The following is a 21350-nucleotide window of genomic DNA, read 5'->3' as shown; positions in this document are numbered from 1 at the left end:
GAGAGCGTGTGAGCGCACCCGTAGGACACTTTTAGAAAAGCATATTGCAACATGTCCGTAAAACGCATCCGTGTTGTGGGCGTGTTACAGACGACATTACAACCTTGATGTGATCAGTATTTGATACGTTTTTGCCTCCTTCTGCTGGACAAATGCTGATCTGTTTTTGCTCAATAGAAAAAAAATAGCAAAAATTTGCGTGCGTTTTTCTATTTTTACTATTGGAATAACACGCAATTTTCATGCGTGTGAAAATGGAATGCGCAGCAATGCGTTTTTCTTGCAAATTCCTCACAAATTTCCTCTTGCAAATTTCGTCTGTAAAAATTGCAAGTTTATGACATCGGTCTGAGTTTCTTGGACAGATATTGCACTCGCCCGTAGAAAACACCCCAGGCTGGGTTCACGCGGGGCGGAACTGCCGCAGAATTTCCGTGCAGACTTTTTGCACTAAAATTCCACCTGCAATTTTAATCCTGGGATTAAGCAGCAAAGTGGGTGAGATTCGCAAAAATCTGTGCTGAAACTGACATGCGGCGCAGAATTCAAAGCCGCGGCATGTCATTTGTATCACCGTGCGGTCCCGCCGCGGTCATTCCGCGAGATTTCCGTGGGAATTCCGCCCTGTGTAAACCCAGCCTTAAAACAATCTGTCACCCCGACTGACACATTACTTTTAGTAAATACTTGTATTCCTCATTAAATAATTCTGAAGCTTTTTTACTTAGGATTCTATGCTGTGCTGTCCCTCTGTTATTCCTCCTGGTAAGGTAATAATAAATTGATAACTGGATGTTTCCATTAACCTTGTCAAGGGGGTGTGTCCCTACATACTCTGACACTGTCCATTGCAGGCCTGTGTATGGACACACCCTCTTGTCATATGTGTTTGCAGCAGTAATAACAGATGGAAGGTACAATACAAAGTACTAAGAAAAGAAGATGCTCCAGAATTCCTATTTTAATTGGAAATACAAGTACTTCCTAGACATGCCAGCAATGTGATCGGTCCTCGAATATCTTTATCCATGCCTTTGTGGAAGGTACCAACAATTTGGCAACATCGGCAGGTCCCTATGTACACTTACCTTCCCCGTGGGTAAAATATATATATATATATATACACACAAAGTGTAATCGCCATCTTCCACCATAATCCTCTACAGCACATGTGTCAAACACAAGGCCCGCGGGCCGAATCCGGCCCGCTGCCTCAAGTTATGTGGCCCGCGGCGTGCCGACGCCGCTCACCACTGAAGTGATTACCAGCTGGGGTGCCGCAGCTCCCCACTGGTAATCATGCTGTTGCCACTAATCCCGGCGCACACTGACATCTGTGTGCAGCCAGGATCCTCCTCCCCGAGTGCCCTGCTCATGAGTTCCGCAGGAGAGGATTCTGTGAGGAAGCGTGCCGGGCTACACACTGACTACAGTGTGCGCCACAAGCAGAGAGGGAGCGACACTGACAGCAGGGAGGAGGTAGGTATATGGGTTGGGGAGCTGCTTATTTCTGGGGGGGGGTGCTGCTTATTTCTGGGGGGGGGGTGCTGCTTATTACTGAGGGGTGGGGGCTGCCTATTACTGGGGGGGTTGCCTATTACTGGGGGGGCTGCCTATTACTGGGGGGTGGGCCTGCCTATTACTGGGGGTGGGGCTGCTTATTACTGAGGGGGCTGGTTATTACTGGGGGGGAGGCTGCTTATTTCGGGGGGGGCCTGCTTATTACTGAGGGGTGGGGGCTGCCTATTACTGGGGGGGGCTGCCTATTACTGGGAGGGGGGCTGCCTATTACTGGGGGCGGGCTGCCTATTACTGGGGGGGGCGGGCTGCCTATTACTGGGGGGTGGGGGCTGCCTATTACTGGGGGGGTTGCCTATTACTGGGGGGGGGGGCGCTGCTTATTTCTGGGGGGGGGTGCTGCTTATTACTGAGGGGTGCGGGCTGCCTATTACTGGGGGGGTTGCCTATTACTGGGGGGTGGGGCTGCCTATTACTGGGGCTGCTTATTACTGAGGGGGCTGGTTATTACTGGGGGGGGAGGCTGCTTATTTCGGGGGGGGGGGGCCTGCTTATTACTGAGGGGTGGGGGCTGCCTATTACTGGGGGGGCTGCCTATTACTGGGAGGGGGGCTGCCTATTACTGGGAGGGGGGCTGCCTATTACTGGGGGGTGGGGCTGCCTATTACTGGGGGGGCTGCCTATTACTGGGGGGCGGGCTGCCTATTACTGGGGGGTGGGGGCTGCCTATTACTGGTGGGGCTGCCTATTACTGGGGGTGGGGCTGCTTATTACTGAGGGGGCTGGTTATTACTGGGGGGGAGGCTGCTTATTTCGGGGGGGGGCCTGCTTATTACTGAGGGGTGGGGGCTGCCTATTACTGGGGGGGGCTGCCTATTACTGGGAGGGGGGCTGCCTATTACTGGGGGGTGGGCTGCCTATTACTGGGGGCGGGCTGCCTATTACTGGGGGGTGGGGGCTGCCTATTACTGGGGGGCGGGCTGCCTATTACTGGGGGGTGGGGGCTGCCTATTACTGGGGGGGCTGCCTATTACTGGGGTGCGGGGCTGCCTATTACTGGGGGGCTGCTTATTACTGGGGGGGGTACTTATTACTGGGGGGGCTACTTATTACTGGGGGAGGGCTGCTAATTACTTGGGGGATGGCTGCTTATTACTAGGGGGGTGGGCTGCTTATTACTGGGAAGGGGGCTGCTTATTACAGGGAGGGAGGCTGCTTATTACTGAGGGGTGGGGGCTGCCTATTACTGGTGGGGGGGCCTATTACTGGGGGTGCTGCTTATTACTGGGGGGGCTACTTATTACTGGGGGGAGGGCTTCTTATTACTGGGGGGAGGGCTGCTTATTACTGGGGGGAGGGCTTCTTATTACTGGGGGGAGGGCTGCTTATTACTGGGGGGAGGCTGCTTATTACTGGGGGGAGGCTGCTTATTACTGGGGGTGGGGGCTGCTTATTACTGGGGGTGGGGGCTCCTTATTACTGGGGGGGGAGGCTGCCTATTACTGGGGAGGAGGCTGCCTATTACTGGGGGGAAGGCTGCTTGTTACTGGGGGGAAGGCTGCTTGTTACTGGGGGGAGGGCTGCTTATTATTATTACTGGGGGGGTTTATTATTACTCAGGGGGCTTATTATTACTGAGGGGGGCTTATTACTGGGGGGTGGGCTTATAATTATAATGTTGCTATGGGGGTTTATATTACTAATTGGGCCACTGTGGGGTCATTATTTTTACTGGGGCCACTATCAGGGTCACTATTAGGACTCGATCATGCAGGTGTAATTGTATTTTGGTCGCACAAATACGCTGCGTATTTGCGCAATCGAAAATCGCTTATGCCTGTATATTTGTGTACGTAAAAAAGAACGCAGATGGGCCCATTGAAATGGTGCGCAAGAATGCAGTGAATACACATTCACCACGTATTCGCGTGGCCGATTCACTACAATGGCCTATCGGGGTGCGCAGTACGGAACAAAATAGGTCATGCTGTGTGAAAATATCCATTATGTGAATGAACTCATTGAAATCAATGGCCTCTATTCACTGCATATTATGTATGGAAATGCACTTGTGTGAACGGGCTCTTACTATACCGTCTTAGGCCCGCGGCAGGTTTTCCCGCAGAATTTCCGCCCGTGGAAGCTGCCATAGGATTGCGTTAGAAAACGCAATCCTAGGCAGACGGCTGCGATTTGTCTGCGCGAAATCTCGCACGGAAAACAAATCGCGGCATGATCCATTACCGTGCGGGGCAGCGGGCACATCACAGAATCGGAGCCGCGGGAGCAGGTGAGTGCCGCGCTGGTCCCTGCAGGGGCGTGGGTTGAGATCCGACCCAGCCGTCTGCAGGCGGCCTAACAATCGGCCCTTTGAAGGTCACCATAAGCCTGATGTGGCCCTTGGTGAAAATCAGTTTGACACCCCTGATCTACAGTCTATATTAAGGAATTAGAGCATGTCTACAACCCCATAATTGCTACTATAGCCGTATCATCCCAGAAAACCCCTTTGCACAAACCACGAGATACAATCAGACATTATAAGTGATACAATGGACAGTGGGGTCTTTCATTATTATATATATCGGTCCTCATTTCCGCCTTCGCATCCCCCCAATCGCAGCTTCCTGGGTAACTGGACTTTATGATCTCACCATAGAAAATATAACCCTTTTTGCCAAAACTGACGTTTATATGTAGCTGACATAATACAACTGAGTGGGGAGACATGAGACAAAGACATAATTGTACTAATCAGAAATGTTCCCAGAGGCTTATCACCGCATGAAAAGACGGAAAGTCTCCCTATGGGGTTCTCCATCGGTAATGAGAGCCTGTCGCACTTTTGTACAATTACACAGCAGATACGGTAAGATGAATGTATCTGCTCCTCCGACCCCATCTCAGCCGCGACGTATGGTGAATATCCTTTTTATATTGTGGTTGGTTGCAGGATTGCCACTATTGTTGATTTACCTAATTAGGACTGTGACGGTCCATACTCCTCTTCCTGGGAAGTCAGTTCATTAGGGGATATCTATCAACAATCAATAGTTACCGGTAAGAATTAACCTACTAAATGCCAAAGTGCTTCCTCTAGTCAATAATTCAAGACTAAGGGGGTTACTTGCAGGATCCTGGATGTGTAGGGGTTGTAAATGGATATCCAGGGATTTACACGATATTCACAGATGTCATAAAACCTCCTTTTAAAAGTCAATTTTTTAATATGTATATAGAAAGCATAATAATAAGCATATCAGAGCTGGATCTTGGTCTCCTGTTTTTCCCGGCTTATCTCCAGCTAAGTACAGTGGTTATTGGTGGTAGTTGTATTCTTACTTAGTGGTTTACTTCTGTCCCAGGTAAGGACAGTGAGTGGCCAAGGATTGTGGGTTGGGTGCGTTCTTATCAGGACGGGTCACCCACTATAGGCAGGTATGATCTATAGGGAAAGTTCTCCCCTCCATCTGTTAGCCTACACGTTTCCTGTGGTGGTTTATGTTCTTTGTTCCATAGTGTAGACATAGCCCAAGAGCTGTTCGGGGAACCAGTTTCAGTACATCCTAGTCAGATGTGACACTTCCTGCTCAATTATTGGAGCAATGGTCGTGCATGCGAATCGTTGTTTCATTCATGTCAATGGGATGGCCGAATTCAAGTGCTGAGTACAATCGCTTGCCAGCCCCATTGGAGTTAAATAGAGTAGCACCGTGCATGCACGACCATGTTGCTCCATTCAGTCTCCACCTCACTGCAGGGAAGAGAGGGGTAGTGAGCCGACAGTGAGGAGGGGGAAAGCGGAACCCCGGTTTTTCAGCACCGGTGGGGATCTCAGCAGTGGATCCTCCATGTATCAGACTTTTCTAACCTATCCTATGGATCGGTGATACAAGTCTATCTTGGGATACCCCTCTTTAAGGAAAGAAACACATCTCTGTCCACTGTCTTCCAGGTCCTAGGCAGGATATCCAACAGCTCCCTAACTCCCACAGTTTCCTGACCCCGGGTGGGCCATAAGTGGGGGAAGTTGGGTATTTCAGTAGTGTTACACTTTTCCTCATATGTGATAAAGCTTCTTACTGATCCTGACCACAAAACGCCATCTGTCCATGTGCTAAATGTCTGCATGTGGCTACATCTGTCCTTCTCTAACCTCAGCGTCCATCATGTGACAGCGAATATCTGCATGCTCTATAAATAAATACCAAGTCCCATTGTAAGTGCCCAGAGCGAACGGCGGCAAGCAATGACTTTTCACTCCTGACCTACTTAGCAATATCACTTAGCCCCGGGCAGCGCAGAAGTGTGTCAGGAAACAGAGAAAGGGATTACAGGTCAAACCGAAGCGGAGTCAGGGTTTATGTGAGGGAAGAAAGAGCCAGACTACAGCATAAAAACACACGCCGTTCGTACTGCGGGCGGAAGAAACCACAATCACTCAGAACGTCCTGGGAGCGAGATTACAGGCGGCCATGTTTTGATGTAGACCAGAAGGAGAACTGCTGCTGCTGGTGATGAATTATCCAATAACGGCTCTCACAGGATGAGGATCTGGGTCGTGCCGGGTGAACAGACACAGGGAAGTAAACACAGGCATTACCGGGACACGTGCGCATGGAGCAATACGTGGATATGCTAACAATGTAGGTTTGGGGTTCATATACCATTTACGGTTTACATATACCCTGTTTTCCTGAAAATAAGACATACCCTGAAAATAAGACATAGCATGATTTTCCAGAATTTTTGAGGATGCAAAATGATTTTTCAGGCTTTTTGACAATGCTTGAAATATAAGCCCTACTCCAAAATTAAGCCCTGCTAACAGTTAATTAAAAAAGTCAATTTAAATAGTGTCCAGGCAGCTATACATGTAAAAAAGTTAAACCTTTTTGAACAAAAATTAATATAAGACACTGTCTTATTTTTGGGGAAACATGGTAGAATTAATCGACATGAAAAGTCAGGGAAGTTTGTAAAGACATTAGACTATTATTTATCTTGTGCTGATCCTGAGACACAGCCCGTACTATACTCCAGAGCTGCATTAACAATTAGATGAACTTCAGAGCTGAAATCTCCCCATGTTCCTTGGTAGTTTAGTGTTTGCACACTTTGATAAGGTAATGCCAAGTTTATACCATCAACTGAATAGTCACCTTAGGCTACCTACAGACGGGCGAGCGCAATCTCTGGGCGAGTTTCTCGCCCAAAATCACGCTCGCCAACATGAATTTTCAGGCAAAAACGGCTCCCATCACTTTTGTGAAGTAGCGATCACCCGGAGTGGCTTTCAGGCGTGTTAGAGGATCAGCGAGTGTTTCCCATTGTTTTCAATGGGAAACCTCGCATTGCACTTGCCCGCACATCGCACACCGTGCAAAGTGTTTTACCGTCCCATTGAAAACAATGGGCAATGCGTTCCGAGGAACGCGAAAAGATAGGACATGCCACAATTTTATCTTTCACTGCGAAGCGGGAAAACTTCTCTGATGTATATGACTCGATTCAAAAGAATGGGGTTCATATTCATGCAAATGTTGTGCCTGTTGCAACGCGCCAAATGTGTGAAACCTTAACATGCTGCACCCAAGGTTGGATTTTCATGTGCCTACACATCTTTTTTACTGCAAATGGCCATGGGAAGGAATAATTTCTGTTTTATATTTGGTGTGGTTCAATTTATAGCCAATGACTATATAGCTTTGATAATTAAATTAACTTTGTGTGCTCATTAGCATAAGGGGCGTGTTTTTTTGATGAAGGTTTATTTATGGGAGGAGCATAAAGTACTAGGGAGGCTTCTAAAATGCAAATCCAGTACTTGCTACAATGCTAATCAGCTAATCTGTTTGGGGAGTATCTGTCAAAAAAAAGCTTGCTGATTATTTGCAGAATTGTGAATGCAGCTCTGGAGCACAAAACAAACTGTAACTCCGGATGTAAGGTTTACCCAACGTCAATTAAATAAGAATTGCAGTCACAAAGGTTGTGACCATGACCAGGAAGGAGGAGGCCCACTTGGATCCCCATGAGTGCTGCTTTCAACTGTACCCAACTAGGGCTAGGCAGAGAACCGTTGGTACGCTGCCCCACCATTTACTATGGTAAGTCACAGGCTGCTTTAGACCTGAGTGCGCTGAGGACATCGCTGCAACCTACTGGCTGCGCAGCACCACGGACAGCAGGCAGAAGGACATGGGCGCAGGGTTAGGTAGGTTTCAGCTTTTAATTTCTATTGGCACAAAGGTGGAACTATAAATAGGAGGGGGTACACATATTATTAATATCACGATATGGGGGCACAGGAGGACTACTACTATGTAGGAGCACAAAGGGGATATTATTATGTAGGGGGGGACAAGAAGAAATTACCACTAAGAAATTACTGTAATATGGGCGCGCAAAGGGGACATTACTACTGTATGTATGGTGGCATAAAGGGGGGCATTACGATAGTATGAGAGCACAAAGGGGACAGTACTGCTGCAATGGGGACAAAGGGAAGACCAATAGTTATGGGGAAGCACAAAATGGACATTACTATATTATGCGAGCACAAAGGGGATATTATTACTATATGGGGGGCACAAAGGGGATATTATTACTATATGGGGGGCACAAAAGGGATATTATTACTATATAGCGGGCACAAAGGGGATATTATTACAATATGGGGGGCACAAAGGGGATATTATTACTATATGGGGGCACAAAGGGGATATTATTACTATATGGGGGGGACAAAGGGGATATTATTACTATATGGGGGGCACAAAGGGGATATTATTACTATATGGGGGCACAAAGGGGATATTATTACGATATGGGGGGCACAATGGGGATATTATTACTATATGGAGGGCACAAAGGGGATATTATTACTATATAGGGGGCACAAAGGGAATATTATTACTATATGGGTGGCACAAAGGGGATATTATTACTATATTGGGGGCATAAAGGGGATATTATCACTATATTCAGGGCACAAAGGGGATATTATAACTATATATGGGCACAAAGGGGATATTATTACTATATAGGGCACAAAAGGGATATTATTACTATATAGCGGGCACAAAGGGGATATTATTACTATATGGGGGGCACAAAGGGGATATTATTACTATATGGGGGCACAAAGGAAGATAATGCTTTGTAGGGAGTACAAAAGGGGCACTATTACAGTGTAGGGACACAAAGAGGGCATCGTTCATTGGGATTGTTACTGTGTGGGACATTATTACTGTTTATGGATTAGAGGTGGGGAAAAGCTGGGGCAGGTGCTGTTCAATGTGTGTAACACTGTAATACCTCTTCGGAGCAGTGAAGATACATAAGTATCAGTAGATGTGTGACGACCATCCATGCCACGTCCTACATTGCTAAACCCAATGATACATGAGCCACTGCATAGGAAACGAAGTCTAAAGGAACCCCCGATGAGTAATTACGATGGGAAGCTCCAGTTTTCATTTTCTTTGGATGAAACAAATGGAAATGTGGATAATAACGGATAACAACCTGTTTTTGGGTCCATTTTTTGTTTCTATAGGAAACAGGAAAACGAACCTCCCGGATTTACAAACAGGAAGGCATTGTGGGTTATCTGGGAGAAACAGATGATAAGAGGACGTCTACATTGTAGCAATGTACCGTGATGTATATGAACACGGATTAGCAACTGATGGGAAGCAGAAATGTTAAAAGCCATTGGAATCCCACCAAAAAGATGCCATGGTGGCTGTTTTCCTTCTGCTCATATCTATTCGCGCATCTTATAAGAGTTCATCAAGTTTTGTTTCGTTAGAAAGATTACAAGTTTTATCTAAGTAGGAAATACTGATAAGAAACTTCACTCCACAACTGGCTTAACACATTTCACTGCAAGACCACATTGACACGTTCAGGGCTCTAAAAAAGGTAGACTAGGTCAGCACTACCCAATGGAAACATATAGGTGCACGTTAAACCATGGCCGCAACTAGAGATGAGCGAGTATATTAGCTAAGGCATATTACTCGAGCGAGTAGTGCCTTAGCCGAGTATCTCCCCGCTCATCTATAAATTTTTTGGGGCCGGCGCGGGTGACAGGTGAGTTGCGGCGGGGAGCGGGGGGGAGAGAGGGAGAGAGAGATCTCCCCTCCGTTCTTCCCCGCTCTCCCCCACCGCTCCCCGCCCCCCGATTCTTTAGAGACGAGCGGGGAGATACTCGGCTATGGCACTACTCGCTCGAGTAATGTGCCTTAGCGAGTACGCTCGCTCATCTCTAGCTGCAACTTACAGTAGAAGCAGAAACCAAAAATGGCAACAGCACGCAAAATAAATGTACTATCAGAGGTATACATACCTGTAATCAATACTCGATCGAATTATATACCAAGAACCTTATTATTTAATGTAGTTAGAGTATTGATTATAGGTATATATACCTCTGATAGTACATTTATTTTGCGTGCTGTTGCCATTTTTGCTCTGTCAAGATTTAGTTTAGCCGTCAAAATCCGCTGATAATCCGCTGACAATGCATGTAATTGGAGGAGTACTTTATACTCCATTCACATGCACCGGCACTGCAGATTTTATAATCGATGGTATGTCATTATTGCCATGGATACCACATGGAAAAAACCCAGATTTGCTATATTTAATTAAGTAGGCATAATCTCTTTGCAGATCTGCTGGCCAATACATTCCAGTTGTGCGAAACCAGTACTGGATCCATCCTTCATGCAAAAAAACTAAATAGGGCCAGAAACCAGGACGGAGCCATAGGGGTGCATATGTGAGACTGAGACCTCTTTGGTTTCCATCTCAAAATCTTTCAGGGATGGAAACTATGTGAGATGGAGACCAAAGAGGTCTCCGTCTCACATACTTACCTCTATGATGCTTTCCAGGTTCTGTCCTAGTTTCTGTCCCCATACAGTTTTCTGCATGGAGGATGGAAACCAGGACAGAACTAGCGCTGGTTTCACAAACACACAACGTGAAACCAGCCATATGAGGGGTTAACACACAAAGGCAGTGTAATATAAAGAAGTCTGAAATTAAGGGGAAAACTCCTACCTTCATGTTGGGTTTATGCACAATAGGAATGTCACTGAAGCTGTAATGGATCTGTCGGTAATTCATGTGGATAAGTTGCCTGGGAGTGGGAATAAAGAATGAATAATTACCCCATTTTAAAGAATTAATAATTACCCCATTCTTGTTCCATTTACAATGTCATGCAAACTATGGGTTTATGCATAAATTGCCTGCAAGTGGTAGAATCAATATACCGTATATTTTCGAGTATTAGCCGACCCGAGTATAAGCCGAGTCAATAAGTTTTACCACAAAAAACTGGTAAAACTTATTGACTCGAGTATAAGCCTAGCTATACTAGAGTATATACTGGGTTAAAAAAACAAAAAACCTCCATACTCACCTCCCAGCCGGCGTCTGTGTCTGTGCGGCAACCTGCGTGAATTCTCCATGCTGTCATCCCCACCGTCCTCTTTGCTCGGCTCTGTTATCTCTGTCAGTGCTGTGTAAGTAAGCGCTGTGAATGGATTGAGCGCCAGCCAATCACAGCCGGCACTCGATCCATTCACAGCGCTTACGTACACAGCGCTGAGGGTGGGGGATTTGAAAGCCAAGCAGGGAGATGACAGCGGGGAAAATTCTAAAGCAGCATGCGATTAGCTGTAAATGATGGAGCGCTGGCTGTGATTGGCTGGCGCTCGATCCAATCACAAAGTTGACACCAGGGGATGACAGAGCCGAGCAGAGAGGACGGCAGGGGATGACAGCGGGAAGATTTCCAGAAGTTTGCCGCATCGCCGCTGGGAACACAGGAATGCAAGCAGCTTGCCGCAACACCGCTGAGGACACAGACCCCAGCTAGGAGGTGAGTATGAAGTTTTTTTTTTTTTTTAACCCTTCCCTGACTCGAGTATAAGCCGAGGGGGGGCTTTTTCAGCACAAAAAAATGTGCTGAAAAACTAGGCTTATACTCGAGTATATATGGTAAACAGATTTCAATGTACAAAAATGTCCAAAAGGCAACTTACAGTAGCAGCAAATTGGATGAGATTTTTAAAATCTTGTCCACACGCTGTAGAAAAAAAAAATCAGCACTAAATCATGAGATGCAAAATCTAAATTTTCCACAGCTGAAAAAATCCGCCATGAAAATGTTGTGGCCAAAGTCACCGTGTCGTCCGGGCCTAATAAATTACAGCTAAAATAATTAAGTCTTTCGGGTGTGACTAATCAGCTTGCTGACGGCTTCCCTGTAGTAACAGATTTTCCTACATTATACTGAGTATAAAAGACCTAAAAACAATAAAATATGCCGGATGTTGCTGACTGTACAGCAAAACAATCTAAGAGTATTAGTTGCAATGTAGACACCTAGTTATGGGACTTTTCACACGTGACGGAACATTCTGCAACAGCGTTGTGGAATATACTAACCTGGACTTCTGCATCAAAATCCGCATGGTAAACTGTGGATCTTAATGCGGAATTGCCGGCAGAACCATGCCGTTTTCAATTTTGCAGCAAAATCCATTTATAAACAATATGGATTTTGGTGCTGAATATTCCAAAGGGGGGCGTATTCCTCCATGCTGTTGCAGAATGTCCCATGTGAAAGGTCCCTGGTGGAAACACTTGACCTTGTAAACCCTTGGTGATGAAGGAGATGAAAGTGGCTCCAAGGAGGGATCAGTTACAGTAATAAATCCTGGTTGGAGAAGGTGGAGCGCCCTCCGAACGCAGCTAGAAACCAAAGCTGATGTCATCTTGTTGTGTGCCCAATGAGTTAATAGAGGTCAAAGCTCATTACTGGAATAAATGATGACCTGTCAGGGTATGGCAGGCTGCCCTATGCATCTACATACTTGGTAACTATCAGGAATTTATTACAGGTCTAATAAATGTATTGACTATATCACTCAGGGTATGACAGCTCGGACTGCTGCAACATTGGAATGCAAGGCTAGGATCTGACTAGGACATTTGTATGGTCCCCCGTGCCTTGGTCAATTTCCTCTAGAGAAACAGAATTCAACTGAATTCTCGCTATAAACATTGAGTTCGAGCAATAATTATCAGGCCGTATAAACAGGAGTGACTCCTGATCAATGCAAATAGAGGCGGCGATCCTAGCCCGCTCCACCTCCATTCACAGAATGACTTTCGCTGCTTCGTAAGGGCTCCTTCAAAGGAGCATATGTGTTTTTACGTTCGCTCGGATGCGCCGTAAATTCGCATGAATGGACGATTTTCCGTGACCAAGTCCCGAGCTTTATTAGCGTTTTCTCGTCCAACCACACGATCAGGTGCGATGTTTTAGCGAAAAAAAATATGACGCAGCCCAGAAATCCCTCGCTTGGCATAAATCATCGGAATGACTTCAAATGCCTACTTTTTTTCAGCTCTCATAGGCGTCTATGGGAGCCGCCAGCATATATCGGTCCAAAGATAGAACCAGAACTATCTTTTTACCTAGCGTATAATAGCAGGCGTGTATTTTGGTCACGTATGTTCTATTTTTTATGGTGCAATGTTTTTGTGCGCCACCAATTCGCTCATGTGAGAGAATACATTGAAAACCAATGCCTCAGATGGTTGCGTTTTTCGGCTGGGAGTAAAAATGCTCGTGTGAATAAAGCCTAAAGAGGAGCCATAGTCGGGTGGTAGTTTGTGAGAAGGCTGCTGAGCACTTTTGCACCCCTCAGTTTCCCCGTGTAAGGGGACTTTAAGGCTGCATGTAAAAGGCCATGTTTCCTGTTTGTGTGCTGTCCGTGAATTTCTCGGATAGCACACAGAACCATTATAGCTAATTAGGCTAATTCACATGATTGTATGAGAAAAACTGCAACATGTCCCATTCTGGTTTGTTTCATGGATGACAATAGGACACACAACGTCCATAGAGATCAGACAGCACACACATAGGTGTGCTGTCCGATGCGTGTCGCACCTGAGATTATCATACTTGTGTGCATACGTTTTCACTAGGAAAGGAAGAATAACGGTCCTTTTTACACAGGCCAAAAATCATTTACTGACATTCTCACACGGCAGAAGATCGCCTCTATGGGGCATCGATTATTAGGATGATCATTCGTCCCCTACAGCTATCTTCGGTCAGATACAAACCATAATGAGATGTGCAATCAACAAGCAAGTACTCTTATGTTTGCCTAAATGAGTGGATCAGCCAAGTGACTCATTCATCGACTCATTGTGGCCCGATAATTGGGCAAACCAAAGTTTGGCTGAATGTTCTTGCCTGATCACCTCCTAGAGAACAAATGGATATCTCATATGCCCGATCCTTCTTTATCCAGGAGAGTTAGGACACCCCATCCATTAAAAAGCCATAGCCCGACAATATGTTGGCGTTAACGTTTGATTTATGAGTGTCAGAGAGACTATTGAGGGCCACCCTCTGTGACTACAGACCAAAGACGTTCACGGATACTGGAATGTAATCCAATCCATATGTATGTGATTGCCGTCATGGAGTGCGGCTGGAGGTAAATGGGATATTTCCCTTTATAAGTTATGGCGCCAGATTTTGGGTCTCGAAGGACCTTCCCTCGTAGATGGAATGTTAATTAGTTTCTTTAAAGAATTAATTATGTTAAATATGTTTGTAATAAAGTGAGAGATCTCCCCTCCGTTCCTCCCCGCTCTCCCCCGCAGGCAGCCGACTCTTTTCTTCCGAGTGGGCAGTTACTCGCTAAGGGCAATGCTCGATCGAGTAATTGCCCTTAGTGAGTATGCTCGCTCATCTCTAATTTTTATTTAAAGGGGTTGTCCCGCGCCGAAACGGGCTTTTTTTTTTTCAACACCCCCCCCCCCCCCCCCGTTCGGCGCGAGACAACCCCGATGCAGGGGTTAAAAAAGAACATCGGAGAGTGCTTACCTGAATCCCCGCGCTCCGGTGACTTCTTACTTACCTGCTGAAGATGGCCGCCGGGATCTTCTCCCTCGGTGGACCGCAGGGCTTCTGTGCGGTCCATTGCCGATTCCAGCCTCCTGATTGGCTGGAATCGGCATGTGACGGGGCGGAGCTACACGGAGCCGGCATCCTGCACGAGCGGCCCCATTGAGAAAAGAAGAAGACCCGGACTGCGCAAGCGCGGCTAATTTGGCCATTAGACGCCGAAAATTAGTCGGCTCCATGGAAACGAGGACGCTAGCAACGGAGCAGGTAAGTGAAAAACTTCTGATAACTTCTGTATGGCTCATAATTAATGCACGATGTACATTACAAAGTGCATTAATATGGCCATACAGAAGTGTATAGACCCACTTGCTGCCGCGGGACAACCCCTTTAAGCAAAAGAGGGGTTGAAAGGGGGTATAAGACGTTTGAGTTTACAGGTCAACAGCTGGAAACGACTCTTATCTACCCGGGTCATGCAAAATGAATACCAACCTCCAGTTTTAGCTCTCTATATCTGTATCTAAATTCTCTGGCCAAGGCAGAGCAGCTTCCTGGCACCCAGTGCATGCCCTTCATCACCCCACCCAAGCTACACCCCGGCTGGAAAACCCCTTAAAAGCTTTTGCATTTAGCATCTGTGACATTGACAAAAGCAGGAAGCTTTCTGCGCTGCCATGACAGCCTTGTCTACAGAGATTACACAGAAAGCAGAAGGCTCTCATGGGACTGCGCACAAGTGTCTAGGCTCACAATATTAGATTTCTAGTTCGCACAAAGATTTCCGGAAAAGGGTTGTTCTAGTCTGCCGCTAATAAGTCTTAAATCACTATATAATGAAAACTATGCAACTTTTTTAATATAACCATTTCCAAAATCCCTTCTTGCTGTCAGTAAAACATAACATTCGCTGTTTACATTCAGAGACTAAGAAAACCCACCTTCACCCAGTCTCCAATTATCACAAGATTATACGAAATCCTGTATTGATGGATTTTGCGATCTAAAATCAAGTGCGTGAAATATAACATAGAAGTGCGATTTTCTGCGGCCCACTATGAGTCTACAGCTGCATGCAGTACATCCCTTGGCAGCTTGGGGACTGTAGGGTGCTGCCTAAAATACTAAAAATGCCAATAGCTGATTGCGAAGTATCCCAGCTATGAGACTACTGATATATATGAGGAGGTCCAGCACTAAGAGAAGGGTGTCATAGTCCATGGCTGCAGCTGGCAGCTCCTCCGACCTCCATCGTCCAACAGTCATGGTCCCCAAACTTCTCCTGCTGTCATTTGCAACAGACACTGCACCATCCTCTCCCTCAAGGCTCCTGTCACTGCCCTCTGCAGGGTACGCCTGGCCCACATCCTAAAATGCCGGCATCTCCATTCCCGGCCAATTCAGACAACTCCCTGTTGATTTAGGCACCCTCTCCTGCTGCTGGATGCCTTGGCAATTGGTTTTGTATGGTTCTGCAAAGGTGCTATGGTATTCTGATTGGCTCCTGGTTTAACCCATGCAAGATTCACCCAGCTTTCCCTTATTCTCCTGTCCTGACCCAAGCAAGAACTCCACCTGTCCTGACCCTGGTTTGAAAATCTACTATGTTTCTGCTTGCTCCTCCGGTAGTGCACTAGGCTGCTTCTGACCATCTCTCAGCTGCCACAGAAGTGAGACTACTCTTGGGGTAACAGCCTGGAAATACAGCTAAGAGCAGATCCAAATTGGAGAGGTTAAAAGGTGAAAACCAGGGGACCTCATGTGTGCCCTCAGGAGTAGCCCAAAGACAAATCGGCCTGTGGCACGGTGGGTCCACACCCACTGCATGACATAGGTTTTGTACAAAAAAGGATGACCCCCTTTAAATCATGCAGCGTACGACCTATTTGATGGACATTTAGCAAGAGATTTTAATAAATTACCAAGATCAATTAATGCATATAATCCACTCTGTAGTAATTTAGTATGGAATGGGCATAGATGGATAATGCATGATATCATTTAGATGTAATTAAGGCCAACATCAGTTCTGAAGGTTGTTGAATAATCAGTTTTCTTTGTACCGTTTAGCTTACTCATTCATTTTTTTTTTTATGCTTTTTTTCCTTCCAGACTCTCGTCTCGGAAGCTTGAGAACGATAACGTCATTAAAGCTAGTCATAGAGCAGGCCTGCCGTCTTCGGCTGTAAGGGAGGGAGGAGGCGCACAGGTTTCATTAAGCTAAAAGCATGATGAATGTCAGAGGGGAATATTCTGGCTAAAAGCCGTTTAATGCTCAAGCAGCAAGATGTATCACACAATGAGATCAGTGTGAGGAGGGTCAGCGCAGAGAGTCTGTGTGATGTCACTGGATGATCTCATCATTCACGCCAAACAAGGGCAGAAAAATGACTCTTAAGGTCATGTCTAGCAGCCGGAATAACATTATCTGCTTTTATTTAATGATGATGGGAAGTGTAAGTGGAGGAGCTGCAGATTTTCATGAATGAAGCAGATAATTTCCTGGCAGGCACACCAAGTGTACCCATACGGCCTTATTGACCCAGCATAGACCAAAAACAAAATGTGTCCTTTAGCACACGTCAGGCTGGCACACATTAGATTTCTTTTTTTTAACTGTCTGAATAACATACCGTACTAGACTATACTTTGTTATATAGAGGAATATCGCAAAATTACACATATCGCGTTATATACATTTTTTTTAATATAATAATGCAAGCCTATGGGCGACTTAGACCACCATATGCCAGTCCAGTGACATACATCGGAGGTATACGTTTGTACAGTAGTATACATAGAAGAGGTTGGGCCCCATATCAAAAAAATGGCCCCCCATTATGTTGTCCAGTTTTGTCACCAGGAGGGCCTGACGTTTGCTTCCCGCTCCATACCCTTTAAAATTACCCTTGGGTGGGTTGGCTCTATACGAGGACCCCCTTCGCTTCCTAGTTTGTTTCAAGTTTAAAGTTCTTATGAAAATCTGCAACAATGTTTTTTTGATTGTTATGTTTGTTATAGGGTACACCAATCTCTCCACCACCACATCTCATCAGTCAAAGGAACATCATAGCCCCTACCTTATGTAAAACCAGACCTATCCAACCATCTCCAAACATCAGCTTACCAACCAAGTCAAACAATTATGTGTAGAGTTCTAAGTCATAACGTCCAGGGACTAAACTCCCCCGAGAAACGCAGAAAAACCTTTATCGACTACGAAAGACATAAACCTGACATCATCTGCATACAAGAATCACATTTCTCAATCACCTCGATCCCAAAATTCTTCAACCCCAGATACCAAGCACACTATCACACCCGCTATGTCACAAAAAGCAGAGGAGTGTCCACCTTTATCCGGAACTCCCTCCCCTTCAAGCTGACTACTTCGCTAAACGACAACCAGGGTCGATACCGGATACTGACGGGACAAATTATACGACAAATTATGCATTGTCAACACCTACGCACCCAGCGATAACCCAATAGAATTTTTCCTAACGATCTGCGACATCCTCATCTCCCTAGAATACACCAGAATAATATGGTGCGGAGACTTTAACTTTACTAAGGACCCCAGTATTGATTCCACTTCTCCAGCCCCGCCCCACAAGAGACAGAAGACTGAGAAACAGGCTCAAAGAGACATTCCAGTTGTTAACATTAGCGGACACATGGCAGGAATTCAATCAGTCCAAGAGAGGATACAGCTACTTCTCGCCAGCACACAAGCATCACTATAGACTGGACTGGATCCTCACGAATACACCGACCCTTCCCCTGCTATCTTTCTCCCGTCATCTGGTAAGCGCATGGTCAGACCCTGATGCAGTCCTAGCCGAGTTTCTGCTATCTCCCCAAACAAGAATCCCATACACATGGAGACTAAACGAGGCCCTCCTCACTAATCCTGCAGTATCTACCACGCTACAACAGAAACTTGAAGAATATTTTCACCACAACACACCTGAAGACACAGAATCAGACATCCGCCGGCTAGTCCACAAACCTGTAATACGAGGTGCTCTGATAGCCGTGGCCTCACAGAAAAAAAGAGAGAAAACTAAAGCCCAAGCCACTCTAGAACATAAAATCCGTAAACTAGAAATAGCCTACACGCAACACCTCTCCCCTTACTTAAGAAAATCCATTCAGGATGCCAGACTAGAACTAAACGTACTATTGTCCCACCAAACAGAAAGAGCACTTGCCTGGATTCAGGCAACGTCCTTCAGTATGCGAACAAACCGGACAGATTCCTAGCGAAAAAACTCAAGAAAAAACAAACCATTAACACGATCCATTAAATTCAGACAAAACAAGGCCAAATCACTTCCAATCCCGATAAGATTTATAAAACCTTCCATCAATATTACCAAAATCTATATAAAGACCAGCAAGCCCCACCGGAAAACCATATCACCGAATTCTTCTCCCAATTTAAACTACCCCATTTGTCAGAATCCGGCCTATCCGATCCAAACGCCACCATAACTGATGAAGACATCGACTGGGCGATTAAACGCCTAAAGTGAGGTAAAGCTCCAGAACCGGACGGATTTACGCCTCTATATTATAAAAAATTTGCCCCAATATTAAAACCCCACTTAACAACACTGTTTAACTCCATTCTCCGCAAAGGCCACATCCACCCAGATTTTTTAACAAGCCCTAATCACAACCATCCCAAAACCAGGAAAAGATCACACTCTCCCCTCAAACTACAGACCCATCTCTCTTCTTAACGTAGACCTAAAACTCTTCACCTCCATAATAGCTAATAGGATAAACAGGCTACTCCCCTCACTAGTACATCGGGACCAGGTGGGCTTCATTCCAGGTAGGCAAGCCCCCGACAATGTAAGAAAAATTCTTAATCTCATTCATATTGCAAATAACACCAAAACCCCCATGTCGGTAATAGCATTAGACATAGAGAAAGCCTTCGACTCCCTGTCATGGTCCTACCTTCGATTAGTCCTTAACAAAACGGGATTTACTGGCCCATTCCTAAGAATAATCTCAGCGCTCTACTCTAAACCTACGGCATACCTTAAAATTCCATCGACCCAGCCAACCCCAATACAAATCCTAAGAGGCAGCCGTCAAGGATGCCCACTCTCACCTGCCTTATTCGTGCTGGCAATGGAGCCACTGGCAATTGCCATCCGAGAAAATCCCAATATCACAGGACTACAGGTAGATACCACAAACAATAAACTGAGTTTATTTGCCGACGGCCTTCTCCTAACTATAACCAAACCACTAACATCCCAACCTAACCTGCTAGAGTTATTTAAAAAATTTAGTCACATCTCTGGACTTAAAATCAACCAGATAAAATCAGAAATCCTCCACTGCAATACCCCCCTTAACATGCAAAAACTAATCAAAACCAACTTTCAATTCAAAACTCAAAAGCCATTATCTACCATATCTGGGGATAAAACTTACAAACACACTAGACTCCCTATACAAGCACAACTACAACCCACTCTTCCGCCAACTAGGACTAGATTTAGAAAGATGGGATTGCCCATACCTCTCATGGATTGGTCGTATCCATAGCATCAAGATGACCCTACTACCTAAATTGCTCTACCTGTTTAGAACCCTCCCCATCCCAGTCCCAGCCTCAGACTTCAAAGCGTTTAAAAAAAAAATACTCACCTTTATATGGGCACATAAACGACCCAGAATCTCGAAATCCATAATGTGTCTGCACAAGAAATATGGAGGCCTGTCGGTACCCTGTATCCTGAAATATTATAAAGCCGCCCCATCTTTGCTGGTCACCAGTCCCCATTGTGGACCTACATTGAGGAAACCCAGTTCTCCCTGCACACTTGGCCAGTACTACTCTGGACTAAAGCCCCTCTCCCGCCCGGCTTCAGAACGAAAGCATCCTTCACCTTTTTCTCCATTCTATTATGGAGACAAGTCAGATTCAAGCTTAACCCTACAACTATCCCATCCCCACTTACCCCCTTACTAAACAACCCAGAAGTTCCCCCTGGCCTAGACGCGTCGCAATTTCTATGGTGGAAAACAAATAACTTGACATCTTTGTATGATTTCCTTATACATGACAAACTGATCTCAATGTCCACCTTCACAAATCAACATAGGCCACCACCACAGGAATGGTGGAGAAAACTACAAGTCTTTCACTACTGGTCCTCCATTCTACCCCCCTCAACTAAGACCGAAATGACCCACATGGAGGCCATATGTAAATTCTGCCCCACCCAGGCACTCTTTCCCATTTCTACAATATGCTGAGTAAATCATTACAGGACTCCAAACACCCTTCATGCTACAGTGGGAATCCGACATGAATTCTTCCCTAACACTAGAACGTTGGCACCACTGCTGTGAGACCATAAGCAAAAACAGCTGGCAAGTCTCTTTGACAGAGACGTCTATAAGGGTCCTACATAGGGCATACCTGGTCGCAGAGAGATTGAATGCGATCTACCCTGAAACACCTAATTTGTGCTTCCGAGGATGCAATGAAGTGGGTTCTCAACTCCACATCTGGTGGTCATGCCCTGTAGCGCAGGCCTTTTGGAAAAGGGTTTCCCACCTTGTAGCCTCTGTGACCGGGACGACCCTCAGACCTGACCCCTTCGTACTACTGCTGGAAGACAAACCGAACGGAATGCGCAACGCTCTCTTCAAATTACTACAATATATCACAATGACAGCACGAATTCTGATAGCACAGCAGTGGCGCAAACCAACACTCCCATACGAACTCCCATCAACTCGCATCAACAAAACTCTTATAAAGGAAAAACTCATAGCCATACGACAAGACAATGTCCCACGATTCGAAAAGATTTAGAGCCCCTGGATAGACTACACAAATGTA

General features: G+C 45.8%; 1 protein-coding gene across 1 annotated transcript in view; it reads right to left on the bottom strand.

The window, feature by feature from the left end:
- ADAM19 (ADAM metallopeptidase domain 19) overlaps positions 1-21350 on the bottom strand; it is a 95837-nt gene that overhangs the window by 46894 nt on the left and 27593 nt on the right. Inside the window, exon 4 of the mRNA XM_066589199.1 lies at positions 10594-10672. Coding sequence (XP_066445296.1) covers positions 10594-10672 — 79 coding nt within the window. The remainder of the gene's footprint in view (positions 1-10593; positions 10673-21350) is intronic.

This window comes from Eleutherodactylus coqui, chromosome 2 (assembly GCF_035609145.1).
Source record: "Eleutherodactylus coqui strain aEleCoq1 chromosome 2, aEleCoq1.hap1, whole genome shotgun sequence".
NCBI classification, from domain to species: domain Eukaryota; kingdom Metazoa; phylum Chordata; class Amphibia; order Anura; family Eleutherodactylidae; genus Eleutherodactylus; species Eleutherodactylus coqui.
This window is presented reverse-complemented; position numbering and strand designations above follow the sequence as displayed.